This window comes from Ranitomeya variabilis, chromosome 7, assembly GCF_051348905.1.
Source record: "Ranitomeya variabilis isolate aRanVar5 chromosome 7, aRanVar5.hap1, whole genome shotgun sequence".
NCBI classification, from domain to species: domain Eukaryota; kingdom Metazoa; phylum Chordata; class Amphibia; order Anura; family Dendrobatidae; genus Ranitomeya; species Ranitomeya variabilis.
In genome coordinates, this window is record NC_135238.1 from 179,267,494 (window position 1) to 179,290,117 (window position 22,624).

General features: G+C 47.0%; 1 protein-coding gene across 2 annotated transcripts in view; it reads left to right on the forward strand.

The window, feature by feature from the left end:
* Positions 1-22,624, forward strand: part of USP40 (ubiquitin specific peptidase 40) — a 132,839-nt gene that overhangs the window by 48,134 nt on the left and 62,081 nt on the right. For both annotated transcript variants that reach the window (XM_077272376.1, XM_077272375.1), the window contains exons 9-13: positions 2,385-2,468; positions 11,613-11,723; positions 20,260-20,533; positions 20,628-20,709; positions 22,143-22,314. In XM_077272376.1, coding sequence (XP_077128491.1) covers positions 2,385-2,468; positions 11,613-11,723; positions 20,260-20,533; positions 20,628-20,709; positions 22,143-22,314 — 723 coding nt within the window. The remainder of the gene's footprint in view (positions 1-2,384; positions 2,469-11,612; positions 11,724-20,259; positions 20,534-20,627; positions 20,710-22,142; positions 22,315-22,624) is intronic.

Below are 22,624 nucleotides of genomic sequence, written 5' to 3' on the forward strand. Positions count from 1 at the left end.
GTCAAATGGCGCTCCTTCCCTTCCGAGCTCTGCCCTGCGCCCAAACAATGGTTTACACCCACATATGGGGTATCATCGTACTCAGGACAAATTGCACAACATTTTTTGGGGTCCAATTTCTTCTCTTACCCTTGGGAAAATAAAAAATTGGGGGCGAAAAGATCATTTTTGTGAAAAAATATGATTTTTTATTTTTACGGCTCTGCATTATAAACTTCTGTGAAGCACTTGGTGGGTCAAAGTGCTCACCACACATCTAGATAAGTTCCTTAGGGGGTCTACTTTCCAAAATGATGTCACTTGTAGGGAGTTTCAATGTTTAGGCACATCAGGGGCTCTCCAAACGCAACATGGCGTCCCATCTCAATTCCAGTCAATTTTGCATTGAAAAGTCAAATGGCGCTCCTTTCCTTCCGAGCTCTGCCATACGCCCAAACAGTGGTTTACCCTCACATATGGGGTATCAGCGTACTCAGGACAAATTGTACAACAACTTTGGGGGTCCATTTTCTCCTGTTACCCTTGGTAAAATAAAACAAATTGGAGCTGAAATAAATTGTGTGTGAAAAAAAGTTAAATGTTAATTTTTATTTAAACATTCCAAAAATTCCTGTGAAACACCTGAAGGGTTAATAAACTTCTTGAATGTGGTTTTGAGCACCTTGAGGGGTGCAGTTTTTAGAATGGTGTCACACTTGGGTATTTTCTATCATATAGACCCCTCAAAATGACTTCAAATGAGATGTGGTCCCTAAAAAAAAATGGTGTTGTAAAAATGAGAAATTGCTGGTCAACTTTTAACCCTTATAACTCCGTCACAAAAAAAAATTTTGGTTCCAAAATTGTACTGATGTAAAGTAGACATGTGGGAAATGTTACTTAAGTATTTTGCGTGACATATGTCTGTGATTTAAGGGCATAAAAATTCAAAGTTGGAAAATTGCAAAATTTTCAAAATTTTCGCCAAATTTCCATTTTTTTCACAAATAAACGCAAGTTATATCGAATAAATTTTACCACTAACATGAAGTACAATATGTCACGAGAAAACAATGTCAGAATCGCCAAGATCCGTCAAAGCGTTCCAGAGTTATAGCCTCATAAAGGGACAGTGGTCAGAATTGTAAAAATTGGCCCGGTCATTAACGTGCAAACCACCCTTGGGGGTGAAGGGGATAACACTCAATCCTTTTGTCTTCAAGGAGGATAAAATAGAAAGAGGCGTCCGGCAGCAGATCACTAACTCCCCAACCCATTGAGAACACATGTATGCTCTGGCTTATTGAGCATGCATTTGTATGGAGAGATCACGAGAAATTGCTATTGACTGAATAAGCCTTGGGCTGATGGAGATGGAGGGTTTTCTGGCAGCATGTAGTATTATCCTGAAATAAAGTCAAATACAATCGATTTCCAAAAATGCTTGCTAGTCTGGATATTGACCCCTGAACACTTGCACATTAGATGCTTCTGTCTACCTGGTTGCCCATGGATACGTCCTACACTTCTATCCTGAAAGGTTGCACATGCTCAGTAGGTACCAGCTATTCCTCTATAGCGAGTAGCCTATTATTACTGTGCAGTGACGCAGAACATGTGTGACTGCACCGTCCTCGCTGCACAGGGTGGACATGGACACTGCTGTCACTGCTGTTTGAGGGACAGCCATCTTCCTATCTGTATGACCCCCTCTTTGTTGTGTGACAGAAAACGCCGAGAAAGCACAGGAGCATCAGTCACTAAACTATCAGTGGTTTTTCTCATTAACACCATGAATATTCCTGTCCATATTTGTTATAATGGACATCTCCTATCTAGAAATACAGTGTAAATACAACTGGGCCATTGTCTATATTGTCTTATAGAGAAACTATCTCTGTTGCCCATAGCAACCAGTCAGAGCGCAGCTTTAATTTTTTAAACAGCTCTAGTAAAATGAAAGCTGCTCTGCGATTGGTTGCAGTAGGCAATAATTATATTTTTTGGAGCCAGGAGAGGACTCATAGGTAGACTATATCTAGAACATATACAGAATTGGAGGGGTGGAAAGCTTTATACAGGGTGGTAGGGACAGATAAGGGTTACATTTAGTCATATAATATTAGGAACTGTGCACAGCACCAAGTCTCCTCATGTTAGCTCTGCCCCTGCGGTCACCAGCAGATCACAGAGCAGGTAGAGGAGCACGCGAGAGAGCAAGGAGCCTGGAGAAGAAGCAGGGGGTTGTGGGAAATGTAGTTCAGAGGGTCACATGGGCATCACTGAAGGACCGCCCACTTGTCACTGAGCAGAGAGACAATGATGGAGGAACTGCAGCCAGAGATAAGTGTAAGAACTACTAGTTTTATAACTGATCGCTATTATTCCCTCTGATTTCTACACAGGAAGAGAAGAAAAGCAAAAGAGGTGGAGAAATGGGGGATGACCAAGACTGCCCCGCTGCTATCCTTGCTGCTGTTATTGCAGAGGTACTTACACTAATAAAAATCAGAAGATGGCTGCTTTTCCAGTAAACTGTAATTTTTTGCCTAGTTTGTTTAAAAAACAAATAAAAGAAAAGACTCTTTACAAAAATGGATGTAACTGTTTATCCGCTGTTTTACACAGCTGGCATCTGTCTGTAACAGCAGCGAGCGGAGCTTGCTCGGATTGCTGCGTTTTAACCATTTAGATGCTGCTGTCAAAGAGTGAAAATTGTATCCATAACAAAGTTATGGCTGTCAGAGAATATAAATTAAAAATTAAAAAAAATATATATACAAAGTTCTGAATTTTATTTAAACCACTAAAATAATAGCAAAATAAATAGTTTTGGTAGCGCTGTAATCATACTGACTTGAAGAATTCTATTGCCAGGTCATTTTTGACCATTCAAGCAAAGACATCAAAACAAAATGGTCTTCTGCTCTGATGGAATACTAAGGCTATGTGCACACGTATTCTTTAGGTCTGCGGATTTTTCCGCAGCGGATTTGAGAAATCTGCAGGTAAAAGGCACTGCGTTTTACCTGCGGATTTACCGTGGATTTTATGCGGATTCCACCTGCGGCTTGACACCTGCGGATTGCTATAGAGGAGCAGGTGTAAACCACTGCGGAATCCGCAGAAAGAATTGACACGCATTTTTTTTTCCGCAGCATGAGCACAGCGGTTTCTGTTTTCCATAGGTTTACATGGTACTGTAAACTCATGGAAAACTGCTGCGGATCCGAGGCAAAATCCACAACGTGTGCAGATAGCCTAAAGGGCTGCAGCTAATCAGCGGCTGCAGGTCGTCTGCAGCGGTCAGTGAATGTCGGCAGACACTGTGCCGACATCACTGGAATGGCTCTGATCTGGATGATGAGGTTTTTTGTTTTTATTTTATTTCTAGCATTTAGGAAGAGATTGTCCAGTAGTGGACAGCCTTTTAAAACAAAGCCAGAATCCCAGCTACGTACATCACCCTAAGACCCCTTGCTAAGCAAAACATATCAGTTTTGCTCTGAGTTTTCATTTTATTTTATGCTTGACAACTTTGTTGTAAAAATTAGTACAGAATGAGCAGATACATCATTATCATTTAATCAGTTACAGCTCTAATATACTAGTGGAGGCCTTGTTAAAGGGGTTGTCCAGGCATTTAAAATTGAGGCTATGATATTGTTATTCTACCGGTTGTTCTGAGACCTGGCAACCCTGCTGATCAGCTGTTGTTAGCTCCAGCACAAGAGACGACCCTATTCTATCCTGCATTAAAGATAGACACCCCAAGAAAAAAGGTCAATGGCAGTTGCAGTTATTGGACTTCATATGCCTCATTATAACCAATGCCTGTGTCGGACTTCCATCTAAAATCTGTTTTTCTGGACTTTAGATGGAATCCTCTAAGACCCTAAACATAATTGAAGAAGGCTGTAATCCATCACTTTGCAGAGACTGTAATAGTCTGTTCTGATTTTGGTACCTGTTATAGCAGTTGATATATAGGACACCCGCAATGCCGAATGGCCTATACACAAAATACAGTGTGTGATCCATTATGGCTGTGTTTTTTTTTTTTTTTTTTGGGGGGGGGGGGGGTTCTCAGCATTATTTTATATTTTTTAACATCTTACTAGAGTGAGATGTTAAAAAATATATAAAATAATCCTGAGAAAAGTAAAATCTTATTATATTATACCAACCGAATTTATTTGGAGAACTACGCAAAACAGTGTCTAAAAATGTAACTAAGCTTACATAGGCCAAGCTGTCTTTGACTATGCACATCCACAGCTTTCTTCCAAAGCTATCAGCCTAGATGCAAACTTCCAAATTACTTAAAGGGAACCTGTCACCCCGTTTTTTCCGTATGAGATAAAAATACTGTTAAATAGGGCCTGAGCTGTGCATTACAATAGTGTATTTTGTGGACCCCGATTCCCCACCTATGCTGCCGAAATACGTTACCAAAGTAGCCGTTTTCGCCTGTCAATCAGGCTGGTCTGGTCAGATGGGCGTGGTTTCTTCCCCCAGATCTTGCTTATTTTTCCGTTGGTGGCGTAGTGGTTTGCGCATGGCCAAGTCCAGAATCCACTGCACAGGGGAGGGAAAAGCGCGCGATCTTCACTATTCCCCTGGTGATCAGTGGGGGCGGCCATCTTCCTGTGGCCGCGCGTGCGCAGATGGAGCGCAGATGCGAACTCTGCTTCAGGAAAATGGCCGCCGCGATCTCCATCTGCGCACGCGCGGCATCCCGCGGCCATTTTCCTGAAGCCCCGGGCAGCAGAGCGCTCCATCTGCGCACGCGCGGCCACAGGAAGATGGCCGTCCCCACCGATCACCAGGGGAATAGCGCAGATCGCGCTCTTTTCCCTCCCCTGTGCAGTGGATTCTGGACTTGGGCATGCGCAAACCACTACGTCACCAACGGAAAAATAAGCAAGATCTGGGGGAAGACACCACGCCCATCTGACCAGACCAGCCTGATTGACAGGCGAAAACGGCTACTTTGGTAACGTATTTCGGCAGCATAGATGGGGAATCGGGGTCCACAAAATACACTATTGTAATGCACAGCTCAGGCCCTATTTAACAGTATTTTTATCTCATACGGAAAAAATGGGGTGACAGGTTCCCTTTAATTCCATAACACCTATTTTTTTTCTTCCAATGTTATATCTTCCTATATACTAGACGTTTTACCTGCTTTGGTGTATAAGCACCATCAGCTTTTTACTCGTTGCCCCTCTCGTGCATGGCAGAATGCGATGAATCAAAGACAACCCTGGCACAACAACCCCACAAAATCTTTGGCAAGCATCCAGGGTTGTGGAGCAGCGCTGGAAGAAAACACACAGGAATACTTCACCGCATTCAAACAAGCAACTTTCACATTCAAGTCGGCCCTCATCTCTGCTAAACAAGACTATACCACCCTTGCATCTTCTTTATCTCACAAACCCAAACAGCTATTCAACACCTTTAACTCCCTCATCTACCCTCCACTGCCCCTTCTGATTCCCCTTATCACTGCAGACGACTTTGCAACACATTTCAAAAATAAGATCTAGCAAACAAGGCAAATCTTTGCTACCTACCCACCCCAACTCCTATGTATATCAGGCCACTGCCCCTCCCTCATGACCTTCCTACCCACTATCACTGAAGGAGAGCTTACTCATTTTCTCTCAAAAGTGCACTTCACCACTTGTGCACTTGACCCCATCCCATCCCACCTCCTCCCCAACTTCACCATCACGCTTCTCCTGGCCCAAGCCCACCTCTTTAACCTATCGCTAATGTGTGGTACCTTCCCTTTTGCTTTCAAACATGACACGATCACAACTGTCTTGAAGAAACTATCCATTGATCTGATCGCTTCGTCCATCTATCGCACCATATGGCTGCTCCCATTCGCCTCCAAACTCCTCGAACAGCATGTCCAACCACTTATCTAACTCTTTAATGAACTGTGGTCCCCACCATTCTACTGAAACTGCCCTGACTAAAATTACTAACGACACCGTCAAAGCGAACAGACAATTCTCTATAGTCCTCCTTCTAGACCTGTCCTCTGCCTTCAACACCGGCATCAAAGACCAAATACCTCTCCCTCTGCACATTTAGCATCTCATACTCCACTTCCACGCTATCTTCTCGTCTCACCATTTCTCTGTCATTGTCTTTCAAGGCTTTGTCCCAGGACCCCTACTCTTCTCCATCTATACCTTTAGCCTAGGACAACATAAAGTCCCATGGCTTCCAGTACTACATGTACGCTGATGACACTCAGATCTACCTCTCTGGCCCAGAAGTCAACTCTCCGCTGTCCAGAGTGCCTATCAGCTATATCCTGCTTCTTCTCTTGATTCCTAAAGCTCAATGTGGACAAAATTGAACTACTCATCTTTCCTCCATCTCACCTAACCACCCTACTTGATCTATCACAATTAACGACACCACCCTTTCCGCAGCACAAGAAGTCCACTGCCTCGGAGTGACCTTCAATTCTGCCTTGTCCTTCAAACCGCACATCCAAGCTCTCGCCACCTCCTGCTGTCTCCAACTCAGAAAATATTTCCAGAATCCATCTTTTCCTCAACCCTCAATATACTAAAATTTTAGTGCCTTCCCTCATCTCCCGCCTCAACTACTGCAATGTCTTCCTCTGTGGCCTTCCAGATTACACTTTTGAACCTCTCCAGTTTGTCCTTAACTGCTGCTTCACTAATCCACCTCTCTCCTCGCTGCTCCTCTGCTTCTCTTCTCTACAAATCCCTTCATTGACTCCCAATTCCCCAACATATCCAGTTCAAACTACTAACACTGACCTTCAAAGCTGTACATAATCTGTCTCCTCCGTATATGTCCAACCTAATCTGATCTCTTCCAACACTTAACCTCTGATCCCCTACTGACCTCCTTCTCTCTTCCACACTTATACGCTCCCCACCCAATCACCTCCCAAGACTTCTCCCGAATAGCCCCCATCCTCTGGAATTCTGTGTTCCAACACGTCTGATTACATAGGTCCGTGACTAAAAAGCTGTTTGATTATTTCTCCATCGCCTCATTGGGGGACACAGACCGTGGGTGTATGCTGCTGCCACTAGGAGGCTGACACTAAGTGATACAAAGAAAGTTCGCTCCTCCTCTGCAGTATACACCCTCCTGCTGAGTCTCAGCTAACCAGTTCTTGCTTAGTGTTGGTAGGAGGCACACGGATCGGTCTGCTATTCAGACCCAAAACGCTTTATTATTTTATTTTTACCTTTTACATTTTTGATTTTACTTTTTATAACGAAGGGGTGATGTATCCTTTCAAAGCTCCGATCTCCCCGAACCATCAACAGGCGAGCACGGAGAGTTTCGCCTCTCCGTACCCTCTCCTGCGACGTGCCACGCCTGAGCTGATTCTTAGGGGCAACGGGTCCCTTCAAGGGCACCGATGTCCCCACACCCTGAACGGACGAGCACATGGAGTGTCGCCTCCACGTACCCTCTTCCCCAGCCAGGGGACAACTGGCCCTGTCCACCCGGGGGCTGAACTCCGTGGATACACAGAGGCCCCTCTCTATGGCGTCCGAGCAGCCCCCACTGTCCCACCACTGTTAAAGCGGTGACACAAGGAGGCGGACGGTTCATCTCCACCTCCCTAACAAAGGAATGGTGGACTGAGGTTTATCCCTCTATCCCTGCACCGTCCGCGCTGCAATACCTGACCTGCAGCAGAACAATACAATGTGTGCGCCTTCCTCGGCACTGAAACCCAGTTATCGCGGCGGCTCCATGCCGGGGCGCGCACTGATGTTGAGTGGATCCAGTCAGCGATGGGCCTCTGCAGTGGGATATTCACATGCTGACAGGCAGCCTCAGCCATGGCTTCCCTGTGGCCCACCTCCCTGAGGTAACGCTCTGGCCGGCTGCAAAAATTTAGCCCCCGGCTTCGGCCGATGTGTAGGCTGCATCCTGGAACCGTCGCCCGCACTATGGTGTGCTAAGGCGGCTCCGCCCGCCTTTTCTGGGGCTTCTCACCTATTACGGGAACGCTCGCTTCTCTCGACCAACCACCAACGCCCCTTTATTCTACCCCTGGTATTGCTCATTCCGGCTGCAGAAATTTAGGCCCCGGCTTGGGCCTATTAATTGAAGTCACAGAGGCGATGGTTCTGCATTGAAGGGGCACATGCAACTGGGTAAGAAAGTACTGCTCTCCCCCTGCATCTTCCCCCTGTGCATAAAGGCACATGACCAGTATTTCCTGGTCTTAAAGGCACACGACCAGTATTCCATAGTCTTAAAGGAACATGACCAGTATTCCCTAATCTTAAAGGCACATGACCAGTATTCCTAGTCTTAAAGGCACATGACCAGTATTCCCTGGTCTTAAAGGTGCATGACCAGTATTCCCTGGTCTTAAAGGTGCATGACCAGTATTCCCTAGTCTTAAAGGTGCATGACCAGTACTCCCTGGTCTTAAAGGTGACCTGACTCTGTGGATGTACAGAGGCACCCTTTTTGGCATGCGAACATCCCCCTTTGCATCACCACTATTTAGCAGATGATGCAAGAAGGCGGACGATCCCTCTTCACTTCCCTGTTAAGAGGATGGTGGATTAAGGGTTCATCATTTTAACTTGGCACCGTCAAAAGAGAGCGGCGATTGCAAGAGTTTTGTCAGATTTTTTTCGTTTGCGGAACTAGTATTTTTCCGTCTTATTGCAACAAAACTGCAAGTAGAGACTTCCTCGCAGGGAGTTTTCACATGTGGTTCTTCCCTATCGCATACCGTTAGATCTTTGGGACCTTAATGGTCCTGGGAGTCTTACAGTAGACTCCTTTTAATCCGGACATGGAAGGTCGCCCTTTTTCCTCTGCGATCTCGTCATCCTGACGACTCTTTGGAGCTAGCCGCTTTGTTCTTTCAAACTTTTTTTCCCTTATTACCTTCAAGGCAAGGTTGTCCTCAGGCCATCCCCGTCCCTTGTTACCAAGGTGGTATTGTATTCCCACTGTTACAAGAACATCGTTCTTCCCTCATCTCTTTCGGCACCAGTAAAAAAAAACGGAATAGGCTCCCCATATTCTGGGCGAAGTTAGTGCTCTGAGTAGGTACGTCTCGAGGACAGCGTCCTTCCGAAAGGTTGGACGCTTTATTTGGGCTTCCTGACGGTAAGAAGAAGGCTTCCTGATGGTTACAGGAAGGGTTTAGCTGTTTCATCGGCCATGTTAGCCTGGTGGATTCGTTACACCATCCAGGAGTCCTTTCGTGTTAGATGTCATCCTGTCTCCCTGTCTATCGAGGTTTCTTGGGTTCTAGGCACCAGGCGTCGGCAAAGCAAGCCTGCAAGCTTGCGGGTTCATCCAGTTCGCATGCATTCTTGAAGCAGTATCATTCCCAGACTTCCACAGATGTGAGTCTGGACAGACGGACTCTGCAGGCCACGGTGGCGCACTTGTAAGTAGCAGTTACACAGAGCCTGATCTGATGTTGTCCCCACCCAGGGACTGCTTTTGGACGTCCCATGGTCTGTGTCCCTAATGAGGCGATGGAGAAATAGGGATTTTTGTGTATTCACCGTAAAATCCTCTCCGAGCCATTCATTGAGGGACACAGCTCCCACCCCGTTATTAGCTTGTGCTTGTTTTATAATTTGACATGCTATACTCTCATATATAACGTGACATGCTATACGCGCATATGTTGTTATTGATCTCCTACTGCTTTTGCACCGAACTGGTTAGCTGAGAGCCAGCAGGAGGGTGTATACTGCAGGGGAGGAGCTAACTTTCTTTGTATCACTTAGTGTCAGCCTCCTAGTGGCAGCAGCATACACCCCACGGTCTGTGTCCCCCAATGAATGGCTCGGAGAAAAGGATTTTACAGTGAGTACACAAAAATCCCTATTTTCATATAATTTCCATGTATTTTGGTGTTTTCATAAAGAAAAAAATATTGAAAAAAATTTTAAATGTCAGGACTTGCCACATCTTCTGCACAGCTATACCAGTACCCAAGGACCCCGCTCATCAGTCGAATCATACCTGAACCAGATGATGAATCAAGTTCTGACTTCGAAGATGATAAAAGACCAACATTTTTTTTCCCCAGGAGGAGACAAAGGATTTAGTAAGACTTGAATCTCCCCCAAGATGCCGCTGAGTTACTCGGATCAAGGCTCAAAAGCAGGAATTTAATGTTAACAGGAGTGTCTTTTTCATGGTTCAGACATTGTGAAAAGGAGTTCATTCCTTACTTTGCCCAGGAAGACAAGTTGGTTTATTGCATCGATGTCAAAGATTTGATGGGTCAATTCAAAATCCAATATGATTCAGCTCAATGGCATCTTTTTTATAGATTCTTCAAAAAGAAGTCTCAATGCAGTTTTACTCCACAACGGCGTTTTTTACACTTCCATCTCTATAGGTCATTTCGTACACTTGAAGCAAACCTAAGAGTACTTGGAATTGGTTCTTCGTAAACTTAAATATGAAGACCACAGTTGGCAAGTGTGTGGGGATTTGAAGGTCTTATGCATGCTGCTCGAGCAACAAGCTGGGTATACCAAATACCCTTGTTTTCTGTGTCTGTGGGACAGTGAAGACTGACAAAAACCTCTGGACTAAGAAGAGATGGCAGCCAAGGGTGCTCAATCGGTGAAAAAAATGTCCTCCGAGAAACTTTGCTACCTCCCTATTAAGTTCTTCTACCTCCTCTCCACATAAAATTGGGCTTGATGAAGCAATTCGTAAAATCACTTGAAAGAGATGGGGAATGCTTCAAATACTTGGTCATCTAGTTTCCAAGCCTCTCAGAGGCAAAATTGAAGGAAGGTGTGTTCATCGGACCAGACGTTAGAAGGCTTATAGGTGATAAAGAGTTTGTCAATACCATGATAGAGCATTACAATAATATCAGACAACCGTTGGACGCTTCAGAGAGACATTCCAAATGCTACTCACAAGCGTAAATGTACCAAGAGGAGCCTCACGGGGAAAAAAACGGTTTTAGTGAGTGTTAGTGAGCTTATTTCAGTTCAAAAATGTTTTTCATGAAAAATGTGTCAGATCAAATTAATTTTATAAGTCTATTTTCATTTATATCGCGGTATTGCCTTATTTAACATAGTTGTCTAAATTGTCAGGAAACGTGATGTCCTATGACAAAACGGAGGTCATTTTCAGATTCAGCGCACCAAAAAGCATAAAGATTAGGTGGAATAACCAAAACCGCTCTTGAAATTGTATTTTGTGCTGACCCGTGTTATCCAACACAATCAGAACTTTCATATGGAACTTGGAAACCCACATATTCAAGAACGCTTACACCCATAATGACCCCCTGTATTGTACATCAACATGGAATCAATGGTGCCCTAAAAATAAATAATAATATGCACAGTAAGTGATATCTCATTAAGTTCACATAATGAGTGCATATTTCTAACCCCTTTGATATGCTGTTGTTTTGACTCTTTATTTTTATTTCTTATTAGTTTTTATGTCAATCTAAAAGTTAGAACCCTAATGAGCAGTTTGCATGTATCAGTGCTGTTAGGTTTTTTTTACGTTGATGGAAGTATTGTGTTTCCCCTTACAAACCTTTTCAAAAAAATCAAAGCAGAACATGTTGTCTTTCTTTTTCTTAGGCTGGGGTTGATAAAATGATCCCTATGGATCAATTGAGTCAAAAGTTACTGGAGCACACCGGATCTTCCTGGAATAAGGCTTATAGGAAGCAGCATGGAGTCCTCCGTAAGGTACAAGCATTGAATAGTCATGGTGTAGGGATCCAGACTATTGGTAGGTTAGATACATCAGTCTATATCTGTATAATGATAGTTATATCAACTCTATACTCAAAATGTCTTCCTGCCTGTCTATCAAAGTGCTCCAGATATCAAAGTATATAAGGAATAGTGAGCCTCCTAGTTTTGTGGATTCTGTAACATCAAAGGTCCTTCGACCATAGACCATTGATTTAGACTTGTAGGAGTGCTCAAAGGGGTTTTCCGGTTTCAGAAAACCCCTCTCTGCCAGCACAGTTTAAGAAAAGGAAAAAAATAAAATACTAAGGTGCTTTATTCGCCCTCCCCGGGTCCTAGCAATAACTGAGCTGCCCGATTTAATGGCGCAACCGCTGAACTTTGTTATTGGCTGCAACACTGTCAACGTGATGTCAATGCTACGCACAATAACCGACATCAGGAGCAGCGGCGGAGACTCCGTGTTGGATCCCAGGAGGTTCATTGAAGCACAGTTTGCTTTTTATTTTTTAATCAAACTGCAGTCGGAAGCAGGGGTTTTCTAAAACCCTTTTTTAGACCGCAGTAATTAAGTAATGGTTTATTCCCACATGACATTGCAGGTAAGTACTAGACTTGTTGATACAGGTTTTCTGAATGGGATAGACACCTCCAATGGTGATTGGGAAGAGTATGTTTTGGGAATAAAGTTGCTCTTTAGCATTCCTATGTATGGAGACTTCTAAATTGCCATACAAAGCCAAAACACACTATTAGAGTATTTGGCAGTATATGTGGGACACTGACTGCTTAGGGTGGATTTTTCCAGTTTATTCTAATTACTGAAATTGAAATGAATTTAACATGTTGGACCGGGTTATCATGTCCTTGACATCTATTCTGTTCTTTGATTGCAATACTCGACCTACCGCTGGTTTCACCTGAGACAGTCATGTAAGTTTAGGTTTGGAGACCCGCCGGCAGGACCTGGTACTGCGAACTGAACATGGACCGTATATCATGGACGTGTCAACCCAGCATTACTATATTGAGCAATGTGTACCCACCCTTATATATAATGCTTTTTACATTGCCCTATTTAAAAAATTGTTCTTTACAATAATTCAGTGAAAAGCTAGAAGGTATTGTAAAGTGAACCTCCACCCCTGCACTGAAAAGTGACTATATATGTGCCATGTATTATGGTCCAACATCGTCCAAGACGGCTGTGGCAGTGCCTTGGTGAATGCAGTGGGGAGTCTGGACTTTCCTCTTGTGTGGAGGAATGGTTCAGATTTACCGCTGCTCCCATTGTCACTGATATTGCCCAAAATGCCGGTCTCCACTGGTAGAGGCACATCCAGGGCACCAGGTAGGGTGACTATGTATGACAAATGCATAGTCACTTTTCACTGCCATGGAGTTGGGTCGCTGGCTTCAATACTTTTGAGATCATCCTAGATTTTCTACAAAATTGTTGAATCCCTTTAAAAGAAAATCTCAGCTAGGCCAGTTCCATTTAGCAACATGAAATGTAATTTCTCTATCGCCTCTCATTGGGGGACACAGGAACCATGGGTGTATGCTGCTGCCACTAGGAGGCTGACACTATGCACAAAAAAAGTTAGCTCCTCCTCTGCAGTGTACACCCCACCGACTGGCATTATACATTTCAGTTTAGCTTAGTGTCAGTAGGAGGTGGACACGGGTCTTTTCATTAGACCCTTATCTACCTTAATGTGCATCGTTTCTTTTCTGTTTTTTTCCAGAAGGGATACAGGGTGAACAGTCACACCTGTATTCCCACAAGGCGGACTATGAGTACGGCGTGTACTGCCACCCTGTGTCCTCATAGATCCCTCTCCAGGACAAAGAGCCTAGCACACAAGCGTGCTCAGAAGTCCGGTCCTGGCCCCGTCCCCCACCCACTCGCCCACCAGAGCCTGTCGGTTGGAGGAGACGAGGACGTCCATCACCAGCTCCAATGGACGTCAGAGACATTCCCCAAGGTTCGAGGTTAGTAACGGACGACGTGGGATGTTTTTAGGTGAGTATTCCTCTAGTCCCGGGGTCCCTTGAGTTCAGTGTTCCATGCCACCTTTTGGCCTGGTCGGCGTTCCTAAAGGGGTCCCAGGAATCAGCAGGGGTCATCGCTGCATTTGCAGCACTTTTTCTGTTCCCTGCGTGGTGGTCCTGTCTGGCGCGGCGGCCTTTCTGCCAGCCGCGCTACTTTGCTGCATCTGGCAACCGCCGCTGCCCTAACCGGCGGTCTCCATTTTCCTAATTCAGGCCCCGGCTTCCTTCGGGGCCTACTTGTGGCGACACACTAGCCTGCGGCAGCGCTCCCCCTATCTATGCAGCGGCCCCGCAGGCTGCCGCTCCGCTCACCTTCCAGCCGGGTAGCGCCGGCACCGCGTTTTATCTCCGGCGGTCGCCGGCTCCTAATTTAGGCCCCGGTTTTTCCCGGGGCCTACTTCTGGTGACACGCTCACCGGCGGCAGCGCTTCCTTTTTCTATGCGGTGGCCTTGCGGCTGCCGCGCCCCTCAAACCGGGCAGCGCCTGCACCGCAGTTGGTCGCCGGCTTTTAATTTAGGCCCCGGCTTTTCCCGGGGCCTACTTCTGGCGACGCCGCTCCGCCCACTTCCCCCTTTACTCGGGCGGGCTTTTTTCCCGCCGACCACCCCCACCTCGGCAGAAGAAGACAGTATCCTTTATGAGGCGTTGCTCCGCCCACCGGCGCCATCTTAGTACTCCTAGCCACGCACGTCCCTTATATCCGTGCGCTGCAGGGGCTTACTAGGGTTCGTATTCCTCTGGCTGGACTGCTGCAGATCCGCATTCCTTCCAATCTTCCCTGAGGGACCACAACCTGAGCTGCGTCTTCCGTCTGGAATTTCGTCGACCGTGAGTAGCTCTGCACTGCAGACTGACACCCCCCTCTGCTCCCCTGTCCCCTAACCCTCCGGCATTTTCTTCAGGGACCTCTTCAAAATGTCTACCTCTAAAGGGGGCCGCTCTCGTCCTCCTACTTCTTCCTCTTCTGCCTTAGTCAAGTACTTTGCATGTTCGTCCTGTAACTGCAAACTTCCCTCAGGTCAGTCCTCTTAGCTCTGTCAGGCCTTCAGCAACCCGATTGTTCCCACCGCCCAGGATCCCCCGGCCGATCCGCCCGAGAGTGATACCCCCGTCCCAGGCTGGGCTTCCTCTCTGTCACAATCGGTGGCCGATCTAACACGGGTGTCTGAAACTCTGGTGTCCGTGCTGGATCAATTACCTCTGCAGACCCCCGCAGTAGCCAGTGGGTCGCAGGAGCCTCCGTCCGAGCCCTCCTTGATAAACCGCAAAAGGTCCAGACAGGAACGACTGTCTGAGTCCTCTTCTCGCTCCATCTCGCCACACGGTCCTCCTCTGCGGTCGGCGTCCTCCCGATACTCCTCCCCTGAGTCAGGCGAGGCGTTCTCTGATGCACCCTCGGAGGATATTTCGGAGCTGGATTCTAACCAAATCGCCACCATGAGGGATATGGTCCAGAATCTCATTGGAGCTATAAACCAAACCTGTGGCATCAAGGATCCCTCTACGGAACCCGCAGATCAGGCGGTTTCGTTTAGACGGGCTAAACCACCTTCCAAGTTTTTTTGTTCCTCATCCTGAATTCGAGGAAATCATGAACAGAGAAAGAGCGAACCCGACCAGACTTTTTCAGAGGGGAAAACGCCTTGGTGTTTTATATCCTTTTTCTCCAGAACTTACCGCCAATTGGACGGTCTCTCCCTCGGTGGATCCCCCTGTTTCCAGGCTGTCCTCCAACACTGTGCTTCCACTGTCCGGCGGAGCATCTCTCAAGGATTCTAGCGATAGAGTTATAGAATCCTTTGCAAAGTCAGCCTTTGAAGCGGCTGCAGCTGCTCTATGCCCAGCCTTTGCTTCCACTTGGGTTTCGAAATCCGTACCCAAATGGGCCAAAGAACTCCGTTGAGGTATCCTGGACGGGGCGCCACCCGGACAGCTGGCGGAGCTTGCCAACCAGATTTCTGTAACCAAACAAAGCCCTAGGCGCACTACAAAGGTGTAAACAAAATAGTATGGGGTGCAAATGAGTGATAAATCAAATGAATAATGAGAGAAAAAGCATCACTCCAAATATGCACACCACATACACAAAAATAAGAGACATGATAATAAATCATATATGAAAAAAACAAGATTTTTAGTGACACACAACACACAATATAAAACATAATTAAAAACAGCAAAGAGCCTTGTCCATACACAATCATATAAATCTGAGTATGAGTGAATACCCAACAAAATAGTGTGATAAGGACTACGTGAATGCAGGCCTGTGCAGCTATAGGCAAAAGGGGTTAATAGAAGCAAGCCAGAAAACAGTCCTTCAGGCTAGCAATATAAAGCCCCCTAGCAACCATGATAGTAACACACTGAGCAATATAACGAGCCAATACCTAGATGGCAAAAAACTGCACCTACGTGGCTCATGGGATAAAAATACACCAAACTATCTAGCAAATAACAGTGGCCAAATGGACTCCAACATAAGTCCCAAGGTCACCATGAATATGGTAAGGAGATGCAGCAATACATAATGAAAGACCCCAGAAAATGCTGAGGCCAAGTTACCCAGTGCGAGGTAGCAACCCAAAAGCAGATCCACAGGAAAGCAGGTGGAGAGGACAAGGCCCAGTGCAGCCCACCACCAATCTGCCAACCAGATTTCTCACGCGGGTGAATACCTGGTCTCCGCCTCTCTGGATGCCGCGTCTTGTGCGGCTCAGGCGTCCAGCAATGCTGTTGCCATCCGCCGGACCGCTTTGGCTCAAGGCCTGGCAGGCGGACTTATCTTCCAAAAAGTCCCTTAGCAGTCTGCCCTTTCAAGGCTCACGTCTCTTTGGTTCCAAGCTGGACCAAATCATTAAGGACGCCACCGTGGGTACAAGTTCTCTTCTCCCCCAGGCTAAACCTCATCGCCCTCCTCCTAGACGGCAATTTCGGTCCTTTCGGCCCTTTCGTCGCTTTGCGGCGTCAAACTCCTTTTCTCAGCAGCAACAGAGGCCACAGGCACGTCAAGAGAAGAAGACAGTATCTTTTAGGCCCACTCCGTCCTGGCCTCCTCGCTACTCCCAGGGTAGATCCTCCAGGTCCAGGACTAGTAGATCCACCTCTGCATGACTCTCGGCAAGACCCCCGCCCACCCCCCAGGCTGGGCGGCCGTCTTCTCTTCTTCAGGGACGTTTGGATCTCCTCAGTAGAGGATGCATGGGACAGGGAAGTTGTATCCTGGGGATACGAGATAGAGTTCGTTTCATGACGCCGGGATCGTTTCTTCAAATCCCGACCTCCAAGAGGTCCCGCTCTAGTTCCAGGCTTCTTCGCAGCCATCACTTCTCTCCTCAAAGCCGGGGTAATCGTTCCCGTCCCAGAAAAAGAACGGTTCACAGATTTCTATTCAAACCTTTTTGTGGTACCGAAGAAAGACGGCAAGGTTCGGCCCATTCTGGACCTCAAATTACTGAACAGGAGAGTTCGTCTGAAGCACTTCAGGATGGAATCCCTTCGTTCAGTAATTGCTTTCATGGAGGCTCAGGAATTTCTGTGTTCCATAGATATTCAGGACGCCTACCTCCATGTCCCGATAATCCCCGGACATCACCGATTCCTGTGCTTTGCGGTGCTCCAGGAACATTTTCAGTTCGTCGCCCTGCCGTTCAGTCTTGCAACCGCCCCAAGAGTTTTCACGAAGATCATGGCGGCGCTGATGGCCATCTTGAGGGTCAGAGGCCTGGTTCTATTTCCATATCTCGACGACATCCTCATCAAGGCTCCGTCCTTTTCTCAGGCTCACGAAAGTCTGTCCATTGTTCTCGACAACCTAGCCCGTTTCGGATGGCTGGTCAACCGGAAGAAGTCCTGCCTTATTCCTTCTCAGCGCATCATCTTTCTGGGAATGCTCTTCGACACTCGTCAGACCAAAGTCTTCCTTCCCAAAGACAAGGGATCCATCCTTCGTCGGGGCATACGCTTGCTCCAGGGTCCTCGGCCTCCCTCCTTCCGATCGGCCATGAGGGTTCTGGGGAGGATGGTAGCAACATTAGAAGCCATTCCCTTCGCCCAATTTAATTCGCGACCCCTTCAGCAAGCCATTCTGTCTCAGTGGGACAGGTCTGTCTTCTCCCTGGATCGTCCGATCCGACTCTCTTCTCGGGTCAAACGGTCTCTCAACTGGTGGCTGACGTCACCTCTCATCTCCCAGGGCAGGTCCTTCCTTCCAGTTCACTGGCAAGTGGTGACAACGGACGCCAGCCTGCTCGGCTGGGGTGCGGTTTTTCGCCACCTGACGGTTCAGGGCCGTTGGTCAGCGCAGGAGTCAACTCTGCCAATCAATGTCCTCGAGATTCGGGCCATCTTTCTGTCTCTCCGCCACTGGGAAAGGATTCTCAGGGGCCTACCAATCCGAATCCAGACGGACAGCGCCACGGCTGTGGCTTATGTCAACCATCAGGGGGGGACTCGGAGCTCCTTGGTCCTGGCCGAGGTATCCAAGATCCCTGGCGTGGACAATTGGGCCGCCGACTTCCTCAGCCATGAGGGCCTCGCGGCAGGGGAGTGGTCCTTGCATCAGGAGGTCTTCCATCAGATTTGTCTTCGCTGGGGGACTCCGGACGTGGACCTCACGGCGTCTCGATTGAACAGGAAGGTTCCTCAGTTCGTCTCCAGGTCTCGCGATCCTCCGGCAGTGGGCGTCGACGCTCTGGCCATTCCTTGGTCACAGTTCGTGCTACCCTACCTGTTCCCACCCCTTCCATTACTTCCCAAACTGCTGAAAAAAATCAAAGCGGAAGGGGTGCCAGTCATTCTGATCGCCCCGGATTGGCCCAGGAGAGCTTGGTTCGTGGAGCTCGTCAACCTTCTCGCGGACGCTCCTTGGCGCCTTCCAGACAGGCCCGATCTGCTGTCTCAGGGTCCGATCTTCACCCGGATTCTCGGTCGCTCAGTTTAACGGCGTGGCTGTTGAGACCGCAGTCCTAAGAGCGTCAGCCTTTCAGACCGGGTGATTCACACCATGATCCAGGCTCGGAAGCCTTCGTCTTCCAGGATCTACTATCGTACCTGGAAGGCTTACTTCCGTTGGTGCGAGTCCACCTGCGTTTCACCTATGTCCTTTTCCCTGCCTTCCATCTTGGCCTTCCTTCAGGCAGGACTGGATTCGGGCCTTGCTCTGAGTTTCCTCAAGGGCCAGGTTTCTGCGCTTTCCATCCTTTTTCAGAAGACTTTAGCTTCTCGGCCACAGGTTAAGACCTTCCTTCAAGGAGCAGCCTATGCTGTCCCTCCGTATAGGGCCCCTGTGGATTCATGGGATTTAAATCTGGTACTGGACGTTCTGAGGGTTTCCCCCTTTGAGCCTCTCAGGGAGATTCCCCTATCAGTTCCATCATGGAAGTTGGCCTTTCTTGTGGCCATCACTTCTATCCGCCGCGTTTCCGAGTTGGCGGCCCTCTCTTGCCAACCTCCATTCTTGGTCATTCACCAAGACAAGGTGGTCCTCAGGCTTCCGCCTTCCTTCCTTCCTAAGGTGGTTTCTACCTTCCACCTCAATGAGGACATCGTGCTACCTTCCTTTTGTCCAGCTCCGACTCATCCTCTGGAGCGATCGTTGAACAAGCTAGACCTCGTCAGGGCGGTGAGGATCTACCTGGATAGAACGTCCGCTTCCCGAAAGACGGATTCTCTTTTCGTCATTCCTGATGGCACGCGTAGAGGTCTACCGGCTTCTAAAGCGACTATTGCGCGCTGGATCAGAACGGCAATTCTGGAGGCTTACCAGGTCAAGAACAGAGTGCCCCCTCCTGGGATAAAGGCTCACTCTACCCGGGCAGTCGGCGCCTCCTGGGCGGTGCACCACAGGGCTTCCGCCCTACAGCTTTGCAAAGCGCCAACCTGGTCTTCCATCCACACGTTCGCCAAATTTTACAAGGTCCATACCTACACTTCGGCGGACGCCAGCCTAGGCAGAAGGATCTTGCAGGTGGCAGTGGTGAGTCCTCTGACCTGATGGAAGTCCGTTTTTCCCACCCCAGGGACTGCTTTTGGACGTCCCATGGTTCCTGCGTCCCCCAATGAGAGGCGATAGAGAAAACAGGATTTTTGGTTGCTTACCGTAAAATCTGTTTCTCGGAGCCTCCATTGGGGGACACCGCTCCCTCCCATGTTGTTCAATTTCTGTTGTTCTATGCTTTATGACTGTTCTCACGTTTACAGTTCTCATGTTTGTGGTTATGATTTTCAACCTTGTTATTTATCTCCTACTGCTTTCTCACTAACTGAAGAGTATAATGCCAGTCGGTGGGGTGTACACTGCAGAGGAGGAGCTAACTTTTTTTGTGCATAGTGTCAGCCTCCTAGTGGCAGCAGCATACACCCATGGTTCCTGTGTCCCCCAATGGAGGCTCCGAGAAACAGATTTTACGGTAAGCAACCAAAAATCCTTTTTTTCCAGATTTTGAAGTGTTTTGTTTGCGCTCTTATTCCTAGTTCCTGCAGAACCATGCCTCGGTTTTTCACTTGAGCTCAGACGGTTCCCTTGTTGGCTTGGCACATTCGGTAAATGGCACTGATCCACAATGTTGTAAGCCAAGTAATGTAGGGAAAACGGTCTCTACACAAAGAAGTTCCAGTCACTGGTTCGACTTCAATGACTCGTCAGTACAGGGCATCCAGGAAAAGGACATTGAAAAACAGTTCCAGGGGAAAGAGAGTGCGTACATGCTCTTCTACCGCAGGAGCCAACTGAAGAGACCACAGAAGGGTAATACCCTGTGTAACATGTCCCTTGTCCTCTCACATAGTGTCATATCGTACTGGAATAGTATATGTAATAGAAAATATGCATTTCTTTCTAGCTAAAGGCAATGCTCGGTACGGAGTCCCCGACCACCTTCTGTCCCAGATGGATCAAGCTAATGAGGAGCTGCAGCAGAAAAGGCAAGTTCATGTTTCCAGTTCTCCATATCTCTTCACTTGTGTCATATTGATTATCTCTCCATCTCCATTTATGTGCAGACATATTTCTAGATGAATAGATTAAAGGTTTCTCCAGCTACATGAAATGCGTTAAAACAACTTTTTTTTATGAAAAAAAATCAATGAAACTTACTGATATACTTTAATGAAGGACACTACCCCAATGTTGATATTTTAGCGCCCTTCACGGGGTTCAGGAACTCCCCATCTGCATTGATCTCCTCCATTGTGTTTGTGATGTTTTTAAAGGGGGCGATCTGGCAGTTCCTGAGCTAAGCCAGCCCCTTTCTCTTTACCAAAGATGATAAAGTGACCACCCCCTTTAAAGTCAGTGCATCACCTGCAGTAGGGTGTTTTGTTTTTTTTTGCATATTCTTACTCGGATTATCTACAGTACACGATACAATCGAAATGCTCACTATCAGGATGGAAGATTTTAGTTTTAATACAGGCTGTCGTGCTTTGAGCAGTTAACACATAAGGCCTAACATTCATCGTTCAATTTCTGGATTGTGAAAAATGTAGTCTATGACACAGACCGCAGGACTGAAGGGTCGGGCATGAATGGAGCAGCATGGTCGGGCATGACTGTTGTTTCTTCATTCAGTATTTACAGGAGATTGACATGACTTATGATAGGTTTGGCCATCAGAATTAGATCGGGGAGGATCTGACTCCTTGCACTCCTGACAATCGCCATGTGGTGGCACCAGTGAGCATCGCTCTCCTTTCATCGTTTAGCAGGCACAGCTCCAAACATGTTAGTAGATGCTATAGCCATTATTACTGCTCTGTCTCGTTCACTTGAGTGGGACTGAACTGCTTGTAGCTGTAAGTGCTGCGGCCCCTTCAAAGAGCTGACTGGCAATGGAATCTGTTAGCACGTTTTTGCAGCATGTTGTAGAGACAGAGACCCCGATTCCAGCAATGTGTCACTTACTAGCTGCTTGGTGCACTTTTGATAGAACCCCTGTTTTTTTCTGTTATAGATCAGCAGTGGTCAGAATACTGAGCTGTGCATAACCCCGCCCACACCCATGATTGGCTGCTTCTGTTGTACATTATTAGTAAGCTGCCAATCAGTAGTGGGGGTAGGATTACACTGATTAGCTGGACTGCCTTGCACGTGAGATCTAGTCAGGCAGTAATAATCTGCTGATAAAACACTGATTGTATTTAAACTACAGCACAAAGCCTAATAAGTGACATATCCTGAAAACACGGTCTCAGCCTGCTGACAGATTCCCTTCAATGGCCTATCCTTTAGTCTTGCCATCATTTTGTACATGATGTTCAAAAACATTATGACTTCTTACCACTTAAAACCTGTCAGAAAATGATGGAATTGGCGGCAAAGTGATAAGTGTATTTGATAATATTTTGTGTCCATTTAGATTAGAGTCTGACAGGAAAGACTATTCCGTGAACCTGCGCCTCCACTTATCATCCTTCTACCGCTTGGATAATGGTGCTCTACATCCAGTGACTTCCATAGGAGACAGTACCCTGGAAATCAGCGTGGACCGCCGAGGAAATGTAGAAGACTTGAGGCAAACTATTTTCCAGGTGATATCATTATTACTTATTACTAGTGATGAGCGAATATACTCGTTACTCGAGATTTCTCGAGCACGCTCGGGGGTCCTCCGAGTATTTTTTTAGTGCTCGGAGATTTAGTTTTTCTTGCCACAGCTGAATGATTTACATCTGTTAGCCTGCATAAGTACAACAGATGTAAATCATTCAGCTGCGGCAAGAAAAACTAAATCTCCGAGCATGCTCGAGTAACGAGTATATTCGCTCATCACTACTTATTACTTTATCTGTACATGTTGAATTGTGTGTGTTCAACATTTTGAAATTCTTTCTTCTTCCT